At 43.8% G+C, this 20,362-nt stretch overlaps 1 protein-coding gene across 2 annotated transcripts in view; it reads left to right on the forward strand.

Moving 5' to 3' along the window:
- The window catches only part of LOC127680792 (tomoregulin-1), a 127,524-nt gene that overhangs the window by 49,350 nt on the left and 57,812 nt on the right, over nucleotides 1–20,362 (forward strand). For both annotated transcript variants that reach the window (XM_052176483.1, XM_052176484.1), the window contains one exon: nucleotides 17,327–17,436. In XM_052176483.1, coding sequence (XP_052032443.1) covers nucleotides 17,327–17,436 — 110 coding nt within the window. The remainder of the gene's footprint in view (nucleotides 1–17,326; nucleotides 17,437–20,362) is intronic.

The following is a 20,362-nucleotide window of genomic DNA, read 5'->3' on the forward strand; positions in this document are numbered from 1 at the left end:
TTTAGAGCATGCCTTTATAAGGAATCTAAGTGTACACACACACTCTCTCACTCGATCTTTCTCTTGTTCTCTCTCTTTCTCTCCACACACACACACACACACACACACACACACACACACACACACTTATCTGTTCTCAAAAGCTTCAGCAGCTAGGTTGCAAGTTAACCTATAGATGATTGTCTTGAATCTGCAGGTGCCCTCCAGTTTTTTGTTTTTGTTTTTTTATCACGAGGGTGTGTTCTTTAATATCTGGTCTTCTGGCGCCTTGTCAAGACGGTGTAAATATTTAGCAGTAGTTTCTAAGTATGATCTGAAAGTTTGTTCATTATCGCCAAGCACGATTGGTTTGCCCAGGAAATGTATTTTGGAGTCAGCTTCGTGGTCTGCTGCTGTTCAGGATGCAAGCTGCTTGCTGTAGTCGTCTTCTTTTTGTCAGGGTCGACTCGGTTTGGAAAGCCTGTGCCTTTAAGGCAGTGATGCTGCATGGGCCTGTGCTGTCTGTCCTCTCAGCTCTGGCCGGGGCAGCATCGCATCGCCCCCAAGCAGCAAGCCCCTTTCTCCTCTCACTTATGTAAGCTCTTTTTACTGTCTCTTTCCACAGCCCTCTACTCATTCTGGACTTCAGGCTTCTGATGGTCTTTTGTCTTTGTTTACATCTTTTAATTTATAGTTACTCTTTAAAAATCTAATTTGTGAGGAGGCTTTCTGTTTTTCCAAAGAGAAAAGGAATTGTGGCACTTGTGTGACTTTTGTGAAGATGAACTAGAGCTGGAGACTACATAGCCTGAGATAACATCTTTTCCCCATTCCTGAGAGGAGCCATGGTCCTTTTTGGCTTTGGAAGCTTTCAGGTATTTGAGAAGAACAAATGAAGCTAAATATTCGAAGCACTTGTGGTTCAGGGACTGTGGTTAAAGAGGTAGGAAGACAGCAGCGTGTGGCGTTCAGTGGTTGACGAAGATGGAGAGTTTGAACTGGGTTCCAATGTGTCAGAGAAGAAAGAAGCAGTTCCTCTAGCTCCGTGGTAGTAAGAATCTTATAGACGGCAGGCTGACAGGAGAGCCTGGCTAGTGATACCTCAGAGTTATAGGGACTAAACAATGAGTTGGCTAGTTAGTGTGGAAAACAGTGGTTGAGGTCTCGGATATGTAAAATATGGTTATTAACTTACTCAGCCTGTGTAGTATAATCTAACATACCAAATATTTAGGGAAATATATGAGAGGCCCTCCCTGCCTTCAGAGACCTATAGTTGGAAGAGAGGTGATTATTCTGTTACAAAACATGTGCAATGGAAATTCCTGCCTAGTACATCTGGATCTACCTCTTCCCCTAAGAATAAGTACTTACTGACCACTAACACTAATTGGATTAATAAACAAACAAACAAACAAACAAATGAATAGTACAGTAAGAATAGTCTAGTAACACAATTGAATATCACCACTAATTCTATAACAGTTTTTTACCCTGAAAAGAAACCTCCTACTGTTGACAGTCATTCGGTCTCCTGAGCTGCTGTCTGCTACTGCTCTGCATTGTGTCACTGTGGGTTTGCATTCTGCACATACAAGGAAGTGGAATCATATCCTATGAGGTCCAGACATACAAGGAAGTGGAATCACACCCTATGAGGTCCAGACATACAAGGAAGTAGAATCACACACCCTACAAGGTCCAGACATACAAGGAAATGGAATCACACCCTACGAGGTCCAGACATACGAGGAAGTGTAATCACACCCTACGAGGTCCAGACATATAAGGAAGTGGAATCACACCTTACAAGGTCCAGACATAAGAAAGTGGAATCACACCTTATGAGGTCCACTGTTTCCCATTTCTTTTAATTAATATGGTATTTTCAACATTTATCCATGAGTTAGAACTAACTACATTCCCTTTTAGGGTTGAATAATATTCTCCTGTATAGATGTGGTGACACCTTGTGCATCCTGTTTTTATCTCTTGTGTATCCTGTTTTTATCTCTTGTGTGTACACTGAATGTGTTAGTAGATCACATGGTAACTCATGTCTTTTATGTTTTGATGAACTGCCAAGCTATGTTCCAAAGTTTCTGTACTCTTTTACGTTCTCACCGGCAATGTTTGAGTGTCCTAGTTTCTCCACATGCTTCCTGGAATTTGTGTCTGTCTTTCTGATTACAGCCATCTCAGTAGGTGTGAAATTGTGTCAACGTGGTCTCGATTTGCCTTTTCCCAATGACTGCAGTGAGGGTAAACATCTTTTTCATGCAGTTGTTTGGTCATTTGTCATTCTTACTCTGTGAATGGAAATTTCTCTGTAAATATTCTCCTGGCCTTGATTTCGACATCTCAAGTTAGCCAAGCTCCATCTATCCCCAGGAAGGCTCACAACACACATTTAGGTGATAAAATTCCCCATTAGCTGCATTTTACCTGTGTGCTATTTACCTTCCCTGCCTACTAAGAATCAGTTCTGTTTGCTCTCAAACTTATTTATACCAATGGTACTTGAGAGTACTATTTAGGAAGCGTTCCTCAGATTGAGTGGTACAGACATGAAAAGTTATTTTGTGAAATACTTAGGAAAGATGTGATAAAGGAAAGAGATGGAACGAATGGCCTCCTAGTGGATTAGAGTTCAGATCAAGATGACAGAAAAAGTGGAACAACCTGGGTGAGTTCTGGATTCTCCAGGAAACATCACAGGCAACCAGAACGTTAATGTGGTTTATTTATTTGAGAAAATGCAGGCCTGTTTTCACCAGAGTCCTATCCACACAAAAAAAAGTCTGAGACTGGGAAGTGAAGGCACACTTGTATGCTAAATAATTTGTAAACAATTTTACTACCTTTGTTTTTCTTTCTTTTACTGAAGATAGATTTTTTTCATACAATAGCTTCTGATTACAGTTTCCTTTCCCCCTATACTTTTCCAGTTCCTTCCCACCAGTCACTCTTGTGTACATCAGAAAGGGGGTGGTGGTGGTATACCGCCCCCTCCCCCAATACAGAATGCTTGTAAGAAGATATGCATACAGAGCAAGGACTGGTGGTTCTGACTGGTGGGAATTAGAGTAAGTGGTGCTTGGACCAGATCTTGAGGGATAGTCGGTCACCTGGAAACACCAGGGATGCCTTTCCCTGCAGCCTTTGCTGTTGATATTCTGTTTGCCTGGAACCGTCTGGCCCTCGTCACGTAGCTCCTCACCTCCTCCAAGTGTTTGCTGTAAGGCCACTTTCCAACATGGCTGCCTTCAGGACCTGCAGTCTCTCTCCCCTCTCATTCTGTGGTCCATGCTCTCTTTCCTTTATAAGTTCCATATCAAAGGTATTTTTGTCTGCATGGTTCACTTCGATCACATTGTGCCTAGAATGGCACCTGGCATAGGGAGCTGTCCATTGCATAGTTCTTTCCGGGATGGTGTCATGGCTGAATGAACAGCGCCTCAGCAGAGAATTGGGAGAGGTGGTGGTTCTAGGCTTAGGAAAGGCACAATGCTGAAGGCGGGATTTCAGCGGTGTTACCTGTGAGATGCGATAATGATGCCAGTTTAGGAGACAGACCTGGGCGACTGTGAGAGGTTACCTAGGTTAGGGAACCCCCAGGCATTTGTGAGGGGTCATCTTGATTAGATTCATTGAGATGGGAAGACCTGTCCTAAAGTAGGGGCGCACCATTTTCTGGAGGAGAAAGGGAGCTGGTTCTACACATCCTGACTGGATGCATGTGACTACTATCTCAAGTTCTTGCAGCCTGGGCACGATGCAGCGAACCCTTGAACTGTCAGAGTAAATCCTTCCCTTAAATTGCTCTGTTAGGTACTTTGTTATTGTCACAAGGACAGTAACTCATATGCTGCCCTAGGTTGTGGTGGGGAAGGTCGGCGGAGAAAGGGACAGGGAAGATAGGGACAGGTTGCCGTCATGTCAGCTGCAGGCATTGCAGGACAATCTGGAAGGCTGGCGGTTGTTCTGAAGACATGGGAGTCTCATTAGAGAGTTGACATGGCCTTGTGGTTCTAGAAGGCAAAGCCGGGAGAACTTGGCAGTATGGTGGAAAGACACCAGGGAGACTCTACTCTTGTTCAGGTTAGAAGGTGTCTTTAAAAGTGGCGTTGGGCCAGGCGATAGTGGCACATGCCTGTAATCCCAGCACTCTGGAAGGCAGAGGCAGGTGGATTTCTGAATTCAAGGCTATGGTGTATAGAGCGAGTTCCAGGACAGCCAGGGCTATACAGAGAAACCCTGTCTCGAAAAAAGCCAAATCCAAAAAACCAAAAAAAAAAAAAAAAAAAAAAAAAATGGAATTGGTTGTTAACCATGGACATTTCAAGGCTTCCCTTCAAAATCTGGATTTCAGCCTTTTCTAGACTTGGAGACCGACAGCTTTGAGCTCTCATTTTCACATAGGCACGATGAGATGAGCCAGTGACGAGTAAGGCGTGGGCTCTTCACCCCTCTGCTCCTCAGCAGCTGGCCTGCTTCCTGTGTCTTCTGCCTTAGCCCCTGGATCTTGTTCTAGAGATCTATGGGTCGTGGTAAGTGGCACACTTACCGTGGGATGAAGGGCCTGGAGGACACCTCGGGCAGTCAGGTCACAGGCTGGCTGGACATCTGCCTCTGCGATGCTCTGCTTTCCTCCTGCTGCACACCCCCGCCTGCGTGTGGCCCGCTGTGCCGCTCTGTGCCGCTCCGCTCTGCTCCCCTCCCCTCAGTCCAGGCTAGCATCCTCTCCTTACTCTCCCAAAGGAAGGGGCTGGTCGTCCGTGGCCAGCGCAGTGTTTCAGGGAAGCAAGAGTCGTTTCACTCAGGATTTTTTCCCCTTTCCTTTTCTTTTTCTTTTTTTTCTTTTTTTTCTTTTTTTGGTTTTTGTTTTTTTTGAGACAGGGTTTCTCTGTAGCCCTGGCTGTCCTGGAGATCACTCTGTAGACCAGGCTGGCCTTGAACTCAGAAATCCACCTGCCTTTGCCTCCCAGAGTGCTGGGATTACAAGCGTGCGCCTCCACCGCCCGGCTCCCTTTCCTGTTCTTAATCCTTAATTTGAACCCACCTCTTCTTTGTCTTTGGAACTTACTCTACTATCTGCTTATAACGGTTTCCTTAAATTCCCCCAGGGTATTTTTATCATACTTATTTCGACTGCATTTTCTTCATTTTGTCTTGGCACTTCCTCCTTTTACACTTCGCCTTTTCTGTTTTTCTTTCTAAATTTGTTACATTCTTTTTTTTTAAACACTGAGGCATTTATGGTTTCATGCCACTTATGGTTATAAAGTACACGAACTCAGGTGCCTTCATTTGCTTAGTGGTTTTGTGTTTTGGTCTGAGAATGTGCTGTATAGATTTTCTAGGTTTGAGTATATTAAAAGTAGGTGGATATTGAACATCGTGGTTTGAACTAATTTTATGAAAGATGTATACTCTAGGAAAAAAAGTTCCTTGTCTTTTCATTTTCCACAGTAATTTTTATTTTACTAAACTTCCAAAAATTCTTAATTTCGGAAGAGGGAGTCGTAGCAGGGCACCCACATTCTCTAGCCTAGGTCTTACAAAGTCTTCCCATAGCTGCCCTTGCTCTGAGTGTCCCCTCTCGTCTTACCTGCTCTCCGTTTATCTGTCCCTTGTCTCTTCTCTATGAACCTAGTGCCACCAAACTGGCTCCTCACACAGCAAAGATGGAAGCTACTGTTTGAAGATCTGTTTCATTTGTTTGAATGTGTGGGTGTGTATGTGCACATGCTTGCGGGTGCCCATCAGGTCTAGAGGAGGGTGGGGGCATTGGGTGCCCATCAGGTCTAGAGGAGGGTGGGGATTCCCTGAAGCTGCAGTTAGAGGCAGTTGTAAGCCTCTGGACATGGGAGCTGGGAACTGAGTTCTGGTCCTCCGGAAGAGCAGCGTGTGTTCTTAACCACTGAGCCATTTATCCAGCTTCCAGTTCATTCTTTGTATTAGGTCTGCATATTTAAATTGTGTGTGTATGTGTATGTGTGATGTATAGTATGGATGTGTCCGTGTTCACATGTATAGCCTGTGTGGAGGCCAGCGGTACACATGGCGTGTCTTCCTCAGTCACTTTCTGCCTAATTTTTGAGAGACTCTTTCACTGAACTGGAGATCACTGCTGAAGCTACACTGGCTAGGCTAGCGACTTCCAGGGATTCACCCATCTCAGCCTCTCCAGTGCTGGAAATGCAGATGTCCACTTCCACACCTGCTGTTATGCGGGTGCTGGAATCCGAATCCGGCTCTTCATGTTTCCAAACACTTTACTAAATACACAGGAGTGCCAGCTCCCTAGCACTCCTGTGTATTTAATTTTTATTTTATCATCCGTTAATAAAATATTGAAACCTCCAAATATGACGTAGGGTTTCTACAGGAATTTGTGTTATGTTGTTTAAGAAATGTCCACTAACCTTTGATAATTTCTTGTGCTTTCTGACTTTGTGTATACTTTATACCCAAAGGGCATTTTAAAGCCTTGTCTCAAGTTGTGACATCTGATCATTTCTGGGCTTATCTCTTAGTTTTCAGAGTTGGGATTTGTTTTCCAGTAGGATAAGGATCATTCAGCTCTTCTAGGACTTCAGCCCCTTCACAGATGACGTCATCATGATGTTTGTGTTTGTGGCGCTGGGGACAGTGACGAGGGTGGGCGCTGTAGGCATGCCCTCTGACGCTGACTCACATTTATGAGGCACTCCATTGCAGCCAAGGCCTGTCTGATGTCACTTCCCTGGAACTGGGATCACAGTATATCCCCACCATGCCAAGCTATCTTTTTTTTCTTTTCCTTTTTTCTTAAATTATACAATGCAGTGATTTTAATATAAACACGGGTTCTGTCAACATTGTAATCAGTTTTGTCCCTCCCCCAAAGAAACCTCATATCTGTTAGTGTTACAGAGGTTCAGGAAATAAAAGCTCAATTCCATTAAGGAGATGAGCAGAGAGACATTAATTGTCTGGCGACACTGGGGAATGTCACAAAGGTTCAGTGACTTGGGGTATGGCTTTGGGGGGCCAACAGGAACGTTTCTGTCTTATAGCAAAGGCAACCAAAGCTAAGGGTTGGAGGTTAACGTGACTGTGATGCCTGTGTGACCCCGCATCTTCCACTTCTTCCCCAACATTTTTTATTTTTCTGTTACAATCAACCATCTTCAATTAATTTGATATTTGTTGGCTTTCATTTTTCCTACATATGTAGATAGAATTCTTTAATGAATTAAAAAATGTAAATTTCTTTTTAAGTTTGGTGAGGTGGTGACTTCAACACATTGAGGCCTTTTAAAATATGGGGTTAAAAGCCTTGTAACAGAACTATTTTTAATGCATTACTATTAACTCTGTTATTAGCTTCTCTCCAGAGAGAGATAAGGGATTTACGAACTTGGCGTGGTGCTCTCTTGGATTTTAGAATTACGTGTTTGAGTCATAAGCTCTTTCCAGTCTATATTTTTTTTGTTGCTTGTGGCTTCATATATTGTTAAGCTTCATTCCTATTCAGATCTGTTCATTTTTTAAAAATGGTTAATCCTAGCACACAAGAGGCAGAGGCAGGTGGATCTTTATGACTTTGAGGATAGCCTGTTCAACATAGCAAGTTCTGTTTTAGCCGAGGCTACATAGTAAGACCCTGTCTGTAAAGGTAGGCTGTATATTAAGTGCACAATTCTAAAACATGTATGTAAGCAAATGCACATGCAAAGTAAAAATGAGTGTATGATCACGTGCCATTTTATATTTTGCTTTTCTGTTTTTTACATTTTATGGTGGGTCTTTGTCTTCTTAATGATTCATTTTATTTATGTGTGTATGAATTCATTTTATTTATGTGCGTGTGCGTGCGTGCGTTCGTGTGTGTGTGTGTGTGTGTGTGTGTGTGTGTGTGTTTATAAGGAGACCAGCAGAGGGAGTCAGATTCTCTAGTGTTGGAGTTACAGATGATTGGGAGCGGCCTGGCACGGGTGCTGGGCACTGAGCTCTGGTCCCCTGCAGGAGCAGTGGTGAACCTAACCACTGAGTCATCTCTCCAGCGCTCGGGTCTTCTTTCACACTCTTCGGTCTCTGATTAACGGTTTATCAATAATTTATTTAATTAATTCCCCACAGATGGATACTTAGGGTGGTGTTTGAAAAGATGAATATGGGGGCTGGAGAGATGGCTCAGTGGGTAAGAGCACCGACTGTTCATCCAAAAGGTCATGAGTTCAAATCCTAGCACCCACATGGTGGCTCGCAACCATCCGAAAAGAGAAAAGACATCTGATGCTTTCTTCTGGTGTCTGAAGACAGTTACAGTGTACTCACATATAATAAATTAAAAAAAAAAGAAAAGATGAACATGTTTTGATGTGGATGCACATGCAACGGACCAGCTACGGGGAAGGAAGGCTGTTGCTGGAGAATCACTTGAGCCTCAGAATTCCAGCAACACAGCTAGACAACGTCAAAGCAGAAATAACAGGAAGGATAGATATGGAAGATGTTTTTCATATGTTGCATATTTTGCTTTTCTGTCATAATTTCCTAGACATGAAATTGTTTGGTGAAAGGATAAAGACACGATTTTAATATCTATGGCCACGAGAGGTGTGTGGGAATGCTCTCAGAGTTGGCACCATGCTCTCTTAACCTTTTCCAGCACAGATGCTAACAGCTGTGAAGTTACTGCTCGAAGGCCCTCCGTGTCTGTAATCCTCCACCAACATCTTAAGAGAGGTCCTGTCTCCCTTGTACAGGGTGGTTGATTACTGTGGTCACGCGGCTGATGAGTGGAAGGCCAGGAGGTGCTCTGCCAGGCTGTGCCTTAACCACCTCAGAGTGCTGGTTAGTTGTCCCAAATTCCCGTATTAAGTAGCATGGTGGTTTCATCTGATTTACAGAAGGGGCCACATCTTCTTTTTTTTTTTTTTTTTTTTTTTGGATTTGGTTTTATCGAGACAGGGTTTCTCTGTGTAGCTCTGGCTGTCCCGGTACTCACTCTGTAGACCAGGCTGGCCTCGAACTCAGAAATTCGCCTGCCTCTGCCTCCGAGTGCTGGGATTACAGGTGTACACCACCACCGCCCGGCTGGGGCCACATCTTCTTTGCCATGTAAAACCTGCAGTTCAGTGGGTTTTATACACCCGCCCAATGCCATTGTTACCGCCTAAGAACATGTCTTCACTTCGGGAAGAAACCTGAATCATACTGTGGTCCTGAACCACCAGTCCCAGTAACTCCAAGAAAGCACTGTAGTTACTGTTTTTCTCTCAAGCGTGGTATGTGAGCATACATCCTTTTGTGTAGGCCAGAGGACAGCTTCAGGTGTCCTCGTCACATTCCACCTTTGCGGAGACCTAGTCCCTTTGCGGGTTTTTCACTGTGTACTTCAAGTTAGCTGGCCTGTGAGCTTGGGCTTCCCCTGTCTCTCTCTCTCCTATCTCTGTCAGAAGAGCTGAGATTGCAGAGACTGAGCTGTGATCTGGTTTTTATGGGTTCTGGGGGGCTCCAACTCAGGTTGTCAGGAGCATGGCAAGTGCCTTTACATGATGAGCCATCTCCCAAGCCCCGAGGAATTCTTTTGTAGACATTACAAAAAGATTGGATTAGAAAAGCTTAGTTATTGTACTTTTGGTGGCATTGGAGATTTGAACCTGGGGCTTTGTGTTGGCTAGATAACCACACCACCATTGCGTATGTAGTGGTAAGAATACATTGGACTACATTTCTAGTCTTTGTGCGTATGGGATTGGGGAAGCTAATAAGGCTAATGTATCGTGTCAGGAAATGTGGAGATTTGTCATCATTATTTTTAACAAGCTCCATAATAGATCACTTTATGTATCTGTGAGAGGAAAACACACAGGTTTGCCAAGCTGGTGTCAGTACCCTGGAGATGGGAAGCGGGAGGCACCACTGCTGTCCTGCATCCTTGGCCAGAAGCTGGTGTTTTCACCAGCTTGGGATCTCTTGGTGGTCTGTTCTCTCATCTGAACCTGCAATGCGTCCTCCCTGTCACCTTGCTTGGAGCATTTAGTACTGAAGGAGGCAGCAGGGGGATGATGCGATTTGGGTGTGGAGGTGGAGGATAGGATCAAAGTGTTGTTTAGCAAAGCTGGTTTGGCAGTAGCATGCAGAGCTGATGTCAGGAACACTGGAGACAGGCGATCCTATGGCCCTTGAGCAGCTTCTGTCATTTAAATATAGCTTAGAGAAGGCATTTTAATATCAATGTAGGCTGCATTAGCATTACGGAATAAGTTTATTTTCTTTGTCACCATGCCCTGATAGGAGATAGAGACTGTGATAATGTTAATTTAGCAAACGACTTGAAGGAAATTTAATTTCTAATTCTTGTGATTCTCTGGAGCTTGAAGTTAACAGTTACATCTGTTTCTTGATTTACCTTGACTTTATCTTTTTAGCCTTTGTGTTGTTAGATGTCATTAGATGTGTCTGCCTCTCAGATGGCTTAGGGGTTGACATCATGGCCAGGGAGGGGTTGATCTTTGTTGTTGTCTATGTGTTCTAGGCGTCGTTGAACAGGTTATCTCATTGGACCAGAAAGGCTAAGCATGGGAACTTGGCTCTCATAGACAACCCCCTCCCCCCAACACACACATTACGATTTTGCTCATGATGTAGCAAGCTGCCTCTGGTTTGATTTGAAATCACATTGAGCCATCACCCCAATCCCCAATTTAATAATAACCAAAAGAGGAAAAAGTCACTTGTTAGAACTGGCAGAAAACAGTCACTGTTACCATTTTTTATTTTTCCTAGCTGGTCTTTCCTGTATGCATATAAAAATATAATTATGTTTATATATAGTTTTATGTTCTTTTTCATTTAAACATTCGCACAGCCTTTATGAAATATTTCTGTATTATATAAAACGAATCTTTAAATCAGTATATAAGATTCCCTGACTCTACCACAATGTTTCAGGTGGGGGATAGTGTAGCTATTTAACCTTTCCATATTTTTTAGTTTCCAGCATAGATAGGGTCTATGGGCATGCTTTTAGTGGACAGCTGGGCACATATTCCAGAATAATCTTTGAGGGAATGAAGCCACCTATCAGGACCCTGTTGTTTGAGTGGACATACTTTTCTGAAAAAGGATGTTTTCCCCAAATACAAGCGACTTGTAGACTGATTATAAAGCCACTGAAGTTGTGTTTCTGAAGACAAGGTAACATGTTTGAATATGCCTTGCGAGGAGTCAGCTGGGGCCTCACCTGGCGATGAGTGACAGCTTCCTGTGCTGAGGAGGCCTCAGGAAGCCTTCATGGAGAGGGCCTTCCCTAGCAGTGCCCTGCAGACTGGGTGAAGGCGAGTGGGTCTGGCTTTAGCAAGGCTGTGAAGGCCGAGGGCTTGATGTTAGCAGTGTGGTAGAGAGTGGCCAGGGAGTGATCCAGAGAGAAAGGCACGCGGATCCCTGCAGACAGAAGGGATTTGTCTGTGGTAAGAACCCACTTCCTGCATGGGTCCGTGGGGTTCTGATACTTGAGAAAGGTGCTCTAAGTTAGGAATCACAAAGTGATTAATAAATGCATGGTATAGTTTATCTCAATTTAAAAAGCAGGGGTATTGGGAACTGAGACCTAGAAATGGAGATGTGCTGCAAGTGGGCCGAGCTGATATAGTCCACAGAGGAGGGAAGCAGGCTGTGCCACACGGATCTGCTCAGACTCCTGGATGTAGGGGCAGAGAGGAAGCAGAGGCCATAGCAGGTAGTCTGCGGCAGAGATGGGTGCGCATGAAACAGGTGCTTCCACAGAAACAGATTTAAAAAAAATTATTTTGTAATTTCTTAGATAATCTTATCTCTAGTTATAGAAGAGAGCTGGTTATGACAAACATACAAACTCCCTGCAATTTTCTTTGCAGTAATGACAAAGTAAAGCCAATGGGTCTATAGGCATTTAGAAATTAAAAGCCAATATATATATATAATATTAATTATATAATATCATATTTATATTACTTATAATTATATATTATTATTTTATATATATATTAAATGATATTTTGAAAACTCGCATAAAGTCCATGTTCATAATGTGTTAATTACAGAGTCCATTTCTCATCCCTTTGAAAAGGAACCTAAAGACCTGTGAATGCATAATTGCGAGCGTGAGTCCATTTGTTTTTGAAGGAGCTCACCTCTGCCAGCTCTCCTAGTTTAGCTTTCATGGGAACAATTGATTTTCACTTCTAGGGAATGTTGAAGCGACATAATTACAGCAGTGTGTATATGGGCTTAGCTAGTCGGGTGACACTGTCTCATAACAGCCCCTCCTGTGATGGAGCTGAAGTACCCTGGCATTCTGCAGCGTGACAGTACCCTGGAGGAGTCCATGTGCCACGGATCTTGGTCTGTAGGCTTCAGAGAATGGCACACCTTGGTTAGTCTTGGTAGTTAGAGTGTATTGCCCTGAACTTGACAGTATAGAAAGAACAAAGGAACCCGCTGTGGTGGCACATGCCTTTAATCCTAGCACTCAGGAGGCAGAGGCAGGAGGATCTCTGTGAGTTCTCTAGGCCAGCCTGGCCTACAAATTGAGTCCAGGATAGCAAGGACTACACAGAAAAAACCTTGCCTGGAAAAAACAAAATAGACAACAGCAAATAACAGAGAGAGAGATAGAGACAGAGAGAGGAGGAGTGAGTGGAGAGAGGGAGTGAGGGGGAGAGGGAGGGCAGAGAGAGAAGAGAGTGTATAGAGAAAAATGAGAAGTGGTTGGGGTTGGAGGATAATAAACATTATTCTAGAAGTGGAGGGAAACAGTGTAATCTGCTATAAAGGGTCAAGGAAGGGATTGGAGGGTCAGTGAGATGGATCAGTGGGTAAAGGTGCTTGTTGACAAGTTTTATGACAGGGGAACCCATAGGATGGTTGTCTTCTGATCTCATGTGTACTGTGGTATGCCCTTCCCCCAAATAAATAAATGCCAGAAAAGGGGAAGACCAAAAAAAAACAAACAAACCTGTCATATCATTAGAATGAGATTTTACTGTCTTTAAAGAAAATGCCCTTACAGGAAGGGAAAGGCAGGTGGGGTACCTGAAGTTGAGGAAGCCATTGTCACTGGACATGGAGACATTACAGCCTGTGGGCATGTGGGACCACTACCCTGAGCCTTAGCCCGCCCTGACTTTGCGTGTAGGGCCCTCTTCTGTAATAGAAAACGTGTCTGTCATATGTTAGGTTCTTGGAGGTTACTGCTTACAGTGATTGTGTTGCAGGGTGTCTTACTTGTATCCTCAGGATAGCCTCGAATGTGGTCCAGCGTGGTTTATAGATGGCATCATGTCACAGTGCTGAAGGGTTGGACACTCTTGTTAGAGAAGAATAGAGTGCAAAGCCATTGATTTCATTTTCACAGCGGTTTTCAATTGGGAGCGCTCTTGTCTCCCCAGGGGTCATTTGGTAAAGTTTGAAGGCGTTTTGCTTGTCACAGCTAGGGAGTAGAGGCCAGAAATGTCACTCAACACTGTCCCTGCACAAGACAGCTCAGTGACGATCAATAATCTCCCCCAAATACCCAGTCCAGATTGAGAAGCCCCAAGTTCTCTGGTCACGTTAAGGAATTTAGTGTCTTTTGGTTCTCCATGAGTGCTAGCCAAACAGGACTTTTCCCTGTGTGCTGGAAAGGTGGTAACACAGCCGTATCATCCGGAGGGCTGCTGAGTTCTGGTTTGGACTGTAGCCTGAACCTCTGGTGAGTGGCGCCAACAGTCTGAGCTCTGGCAGTGCTAGTTCCTCCTCAGCAGGGTTCCTGCCCCTCCTGTGCCTTGTTTCCCAGTCTTGAAACGTGAATGAAATCAGAGACAGGTTTTATAATATATGAGAACTGGGCAGATTGGCAACCAGAGCAAACTGTTTTTATTTTGAGCTACCCTCTGGGTGGTATGTGTGTGTGTGTGTGTGTGTGTGTGTATTTTATTTGGAGAGACTGTTTTTTGAGAGCCTTAGCAATGGCGCATCCATTTCACTGAGCTTCCATTTTGGGCTCAGAGGAAGGCAGGTGTGTCATCGTCACCGCTGACAGGTAGCGGAGTGTCCTCTTCTCAAGGACGCTCAGAGTCCTGTATTGAGTTTGAGCTAAGTCTTTGGTTGGCATGCTAGTTAGGAAATAGAGAAGCCAGAAATCATGGTGCTTTTGACAAATCCAGAAATGTATGAGGAAGCACAAAAGATGTAAGCCCTTCGCTTAAAAATGTTTGTCTTAATACATTATCGGGATAATATTTAATGGTTTGCATCTGTGACCCGGCTTATATGAAGACGATTGATTTTTTTTTTTTAAATGTAGTCATTTGCTTATTTTTTTACAACAGTAGTTGAAAGGAGTGGATGCAGTGTGGTATGGTGGCCTCGTGTTCCTTGACACCTGTCTTTCTTTTTGCTGACACCTTGAGTTGATGGCTTTCGTTTATCTTTATGTGTGTGTGGTGGCAGCTCTAACTATACACAACAGGATCTTCTTAGGCTCTGAAGCTTAGAATGTGAAGCATTTGGAAGTGGACCTGCTATAAATTTCTATTGACTAGATATAGAAAAAAAAAAGGCCCATATCAAGGATTCTTGAAAGCTCAATATATTTTTACAGAGGGAAGAAAAGGCAAGCAAAAAATCTGGAGAGAACCCAAAGGCTTTTAAGGTCTAAGAACCCAAGACAGCCCCAGCTAGAACTGAGACCCCACCTTCTGTAGGTGGGTTTGTAGAACAGAACAGTGAAAGAACTGTATTGGCTATCTTGTTTTAAGTGCAAAATTTTGCTGTGACCTTGGGACCTATTTAAGACAAAGAAAAAAATAGCTGTAACCCACAGGTATATAAACTGTTCTTACCCTAATCCACGACTTGGTGCTACAAAGTGTTGATCTGTGTAAGACTTGTTGGCTCAGCTTACCAGTTACCAGCTCTTTGACCAGGCACACCATAGACACCCTTGCAGAGCGTGCAAAGAGATGACTTGAGGAGGCCCATGAGATACCTCTAGGTAGCTGTCACTACACATTGGAATCCTTTGACTTGGTCCAGGAACCCTGCTTTGAATACCAGGGATAGTGGGTTGCTGGGGAAGTGGGTCTGATCCAGGACCTACCTCATCGTGATGCAGAGTACAAGAGACATCTTGTACTTTTCCTAGAGTTAATCAGCCTCTGCACTGCAGCTGGCAGGAGGTGCTGCCTGGAGGTTTGCTTTGGCCTCTCGGTGTATATGAGCATGACTATGCTGAGATTTTTTTTTAAAGATATCTTCTTTATTTACATTTCAAATGCTCTCCCTTTCCTAGCTTCCCCTCTGAAAGCCCCCTATCCCATCCCCTCTACCCCTGCTCACCAACCCACCCACTCCCGCTTCCCTGTCCTGGCATTCTGCTACACTGGGGCATGGAGCCTTCTCAGGACCAAGGGCCTCTCCTCCCTTTGATGTCCAACAAGGCCATCCTCTGCTACATATGAGGCTGGAGCCATGGGTTCCTCCATGTGTATTCTTTGGTTGGTGGTTTAGTTCCTGGGAGCTCTGGAGGCACTGGTTGGTCCATATTGTTGTTCCTCCTATGGGGCTGCAAACCCCTTCAGCTCCTTCAATCCTTTCTCTAGCTCCTCCATTGGGGACCCTGTGCTCAGTCCAGTGGTGGGCTGAGAGCATCCCCCTCTGTTTCTGTTAAGACAGACATTTGTTTACTGTTTGCATATGTGCGTTTGTTGTGGCTCTAGTTCCCAATGGGAAGAAAGGAAAATGCATCCAATGATTCTTACCCAGTGCCACTTAGCAGTAACCTGGAAGCCGGAATAGTTTCTGAGGAAGTTGAATGTGCCACTTCTAGTGCAGGGCTGATAGTCTCGGGCCAGAAATGAATTTGGTGCTGGACTTTGCTTCCTATGGTAACTTTATTCAACTTGACCATTTAAAAGTTTTAACGGGAGAGAACATCTCAATCTCCTTAATTTTGTGCTCATAAATGTTCCATGCCTACCTATTGTTAGTATTCTGTGTAAGCTCTACCCCACAATTACCTGGCAACAGCCAGCTATGCCCCGCCCCATAGACCTGGCCCACTATAAAAGGGGCTGTTTGGTCCCCCTCTGTCCGTCCCTCCCTCCCCCCCCCTCTCTCTCTGCACTCTCACCTCTCTGCCCCTCTTGGGCTCCCCTCCCTTCCCCCCCTCTCTCCACATGGCCATGGCCGGCCTCCACTCCTCCACTTCTTCTCTTCTCTTCTCTTCTCTTCTCTTCTCTTCTCTTCTCTTCTCTTCTCTTCTCTTCTCTTCTCTTCTCTTCTCTTCTCTTCTCTTCTCTTCTCTTCTCTTCTCTCTCTCTCTCTCTCTCTCTCTCTCTCTCTCTCTCTCTCTCTCTCTCTCTCTCTCTCTCTCTCTCTCTCTCTCTCCCTTCCTCTACCCTGAATAAACTCTATTCTATACCATGTCTGTGTGTGTCTGGTCCCTCAGGGGGAAAGGGTGCCTGCATGGGCCCGCCTAGGCACCCCCTTCCCCCAACACTGCCAAATACCATTCTCTAAACTCCTCTCTCTTTTTATGAACCCATCACCTATTGTATAAAATTCAAGTTACTTTTATAATTTTTTGTAACTAAAATTGTTTTCCTGGAATGAATACTGATGCAATAAACTTTATTATTGGTTATCCTTAAAATTGAGTTACTCACCAGACAGAGTCTAACCTTTTCAAGACATTCACAACATTAGAGTTTAGCAAACCCAAATAGAAAAATTTCATAGATTCATCTTTGGAAATTTTGTTAAATTTTGAGATTCTTTTGGGATAAAGTTCCTTTTAGAAATATAGCTTAAGATTCTCTTTGGGGTATTCTGAACATTTTGACAGGAACTTGCTTTTCTGTTTTTAAAAATTTATGTATTTGTACCTGTGTGTGTGTGTGTGTGTGTGAATACATGCACAGGCGTCTGTGCTGGTGACTTCTGTCACTTTCCAACTGTTCCTTTGAGGGTCTTTCCCTAAACCAAGAGTTTATATTTTTCTCAGTAGGCTGAAAGCCAGCAAGCCCTAGAGATCCCCCTGTCTGGGGTCACAGCTGTAGTAAGAGGCCTGGCTTATTGTGTAGGTTCTGGGTCTGAACTCTGCCTCTCATGTTTGTGTAGTAGGTGCTTCACAAAAGTTTACTTTGGAGCCGTCTATCTCTCTGGCACCCATAACTTTTTTATATTGTCTGTTATTATACCAGTGAATGAGATGCCTCGTGCATTTGTGCTTTTATTAATCAGTGTACATTGTGGTGTGTGTGTGTGTGTGTGTGTGTAGTATGTGTATAGTTGTATATACACATGAAACAATGTTTTCCTCTCTTTGCAGAATTAAATCTGAGAGAATCTGACCTCAGAGTGTGTGATGAATCGTCGTGTAAATATGGAGGTGTCTGCAAAGAAGATGGAGATGGTTTGAAATGCGCATGTCAGTTTCAGGTGAGAGAACCAAAATTAGCTTAATGTTACCCTCCCCGGTTTTATAATCCGACACTCCTCAAATAAAATGCACAGAGCATCTTGAGCCCTGAAGGAATTTAGCGCCCAGCCCACTGGTTCTTTGTGGTCAGGTGAAGTCCTGTTATTTGTGCTTTCTGTGGTTCATTTCAGAAATTAAAGAGGACAGACTGACCATGACAGATGTGCACATGTGTGGGGAAATGTTAAATAGCCAAGTGTTAGCTTTGCCAAGGTAGGGAAAGGGGAGGTGCCCCAGGAGAGCACCTTAGTTAACAGTTGGCATGATTGTCCGTCCCTTTTTTCTGTTAACTTGGTGTTCCCCCTCCCCTACTGTACCTCTTTAGAACCAGGATGAGTTAGAGCCTCAGGGACAATCAGGGTCAGAGATGGACTGGAAATTAGTCATGACCCAAGAGTATGGTGCCTTAAAATTAGATTTGTAACCCAAGAGTACGGTGCCTTAGCATTTCCGTCTAGGACTTAGTTGTGTTGCTACTATTTGAAAAGCAAGAGAGGTGGAGAGTGTTACTTTCCATTGTTGTTCCTGTTTGTTTTTTTATTATTAAATTATAATCTAGCTGTAGATGGCCTCTCAGAATTAGACATGAAGCATAGAAAAAGCTTGTCTGGTTTTTACTTACAGTCTTGCTGCCATTTTGAATTATGAGGAGAGGAAGAGATTCAGAAACCAGGCATATGGTTTCTAGCTGAGTTAGTGTTTCTGGTCACCCAGTGACCTCAGGCAAATCTATGTCCTTAAGAATTATTTCCTCACCAGTATCCAATCTGAACAAAGGCACATTTCATACTTAGAAGATGTCGTAAGAACACAGAGGGAGGGTAAGAGCACTTGTGTTTGAAACTTCCTTGAATACCATGAACCATCAAGATGTTTACTTCCACTAAAAGGAATAGAGAATCGGACTGAAGTTCCAGGCACGGCTAGCTAGGTACATCATTACTAGCTGTCCACAGGGACGGTGGCTAGGTACACTGTTAGTGACCACCCAGTCCTGTTCTAGGGTCAAAGAGACTTTTCATTCATTTATACAGAGCAGTATTTCTGTGAGACAGGCTCCACAATAGCCACTTTCTTCCAAGCTTGGTTAGCCTGCTTTGGCTGGCTTTGCACCCTTGCTGCCTATTGGCTGGGGAAATATCAGTTCCTCTGTGCCTGCCTTTTTCCATGGGCCTCTTTCATGTCTATGGAGCTGATTTTATATTCTGTTTTCCTACGATTTTTTTGTAAGCCCCTGAGTTTTTTTTAAAGATTAAATTTTAAAAAGTAGCCTTTTCAATATCCTTCAACAGCTAAAGAAAAATATCTTTCCATGAATCATTTGGTTCTTAACCCGTGGCAAAGGAGGAAGAGAAATATAAGTGAGGAAGCGAGATGAGAAGGTGCTTTTCTAGGTTTGCTGTGCACAGTGTTTTAGGCTGAGTGCTTAAGATGTTCAAACACAGGCTCCTTGCCTTGCGGGGCAAACTGCCGAAAGGCTTACAGCAGGGTTTCTTCCTTCTGCGGAGGAATCTCTCCTGTGATTGCTCTGCTGTCTTCCTATGATATTATAGATCTGTTCATAAAACCTAAATTATTGGCAGCTTAAAAACAACGACTTGATATGTGCATTAGGCATAGCTCTCAGCCGTGTAAATCTTAACAGTGATAATCAAATTGCTTGAAAGATGGCTTATAATTCTGCATGCTTTCGGTGCTAATACAAGCTTCTGAGGCATGATTTAGGTTCATTTTCACAGAAAGTAGAGCTGTGTGTAACTGCAAGTTATGTTAGTTGGTTCATAAAAGCCATTATCTCGCTAGTTACAGAAACAAAGTCACTCACTAATTACGTGCATAGAGAAATTATTAATGCTACATCTCTCCCTTAAAACTCAGTGTCTCTGACTTTCCTCTAATTTTCTTTCTTCCTTGTCGCATTTGGAATTCTGTAGCCTGTCTTCTCCTGTTTGTATCTGTCCTTACTAGCCCCCACTGCCTCATACTCTTACTAGACCTTTGTATTGGGGTTTTCCACAGAAATAGAAACGGGGTACATGCACATACATACACATGGCTGTGTGAGAGAGGTGGAGAAAGAGATTAATGAAGAATTAGCTTATTTGATTGTTGAGGGTGAGAAGTCCCACTGTCTGTCAAGGGCCAAAGACTCAGGAAATGGAGTGGTGTTAAGTCCCTGTTGGAAGCTAACGGCTGAGGGTCAGTATCTCAGTACAGTTAGAGGGAAGTTTTCCCTCCTCCATTTTGTTCTATTTGGTTCCTCAACAAATTGGATAATGCGTATCACCCTGGGGAGGGCAGCCTGCTTAACTTGCTTCACTGACTCTACTGCTGATTTCATTTGGAAATGCCCTCACGGATTCATCCAGAAATAACTTTTAATCTGGATACCCAAAGGTCTAGTCAAGTTGCCACATGAAATTAACCATCACGGGTATGTTACTCCTACGTTTCCTTGCTGTGGCAAAACACCCGCACAAAACAGCTACATGGGGGAAGGGCTTATTTTATTTTGCTGTACGTTGTCAGAAGTTCACCTTCGTGGTGTGACAGAGTGGAGCAGTTCCCATCACGGTGTCCAGGAAATAGAGGAAGAACCAGTGCTTGTGGGGCCTCTTCCTGTCCTACTCTCTCTGGCCCCCAGTCTGCTGGGTGGGACTACCAATATTCACGCACAGCCCTTCTCCCTGAATTAATCTTTTAAAGACATGTCCAGACGTATGCTTTACTAGGCTTCTAGGTACCTATCAATCAGTCAAGTTGACGATCAAGATGAACTATCCCAGGAACCTCATTTTCTTATTTTGTTGTGATCCAAACAGTTCCTGGCACATTGTGGATATATAACAAATGTTCAAATGGATATAGTTCCAGAGTTGTTTAGTG

The sequence above is a fragment of the Apodemus sylvaticus genome, chromosome 3, assembly GCF_947179515.1.
Source record: "Apodemus sylvaticus chromosome 3, mApoSyl1.1, whole genome shotgun sequence".
Classification (NCBI taxonomy): domain Eukaryota; kingdom Metazoa; phylum Chordata; class Mammalia; order Rodentia; family Muridae; genus Apodemus; species Apodemus sylvaticus.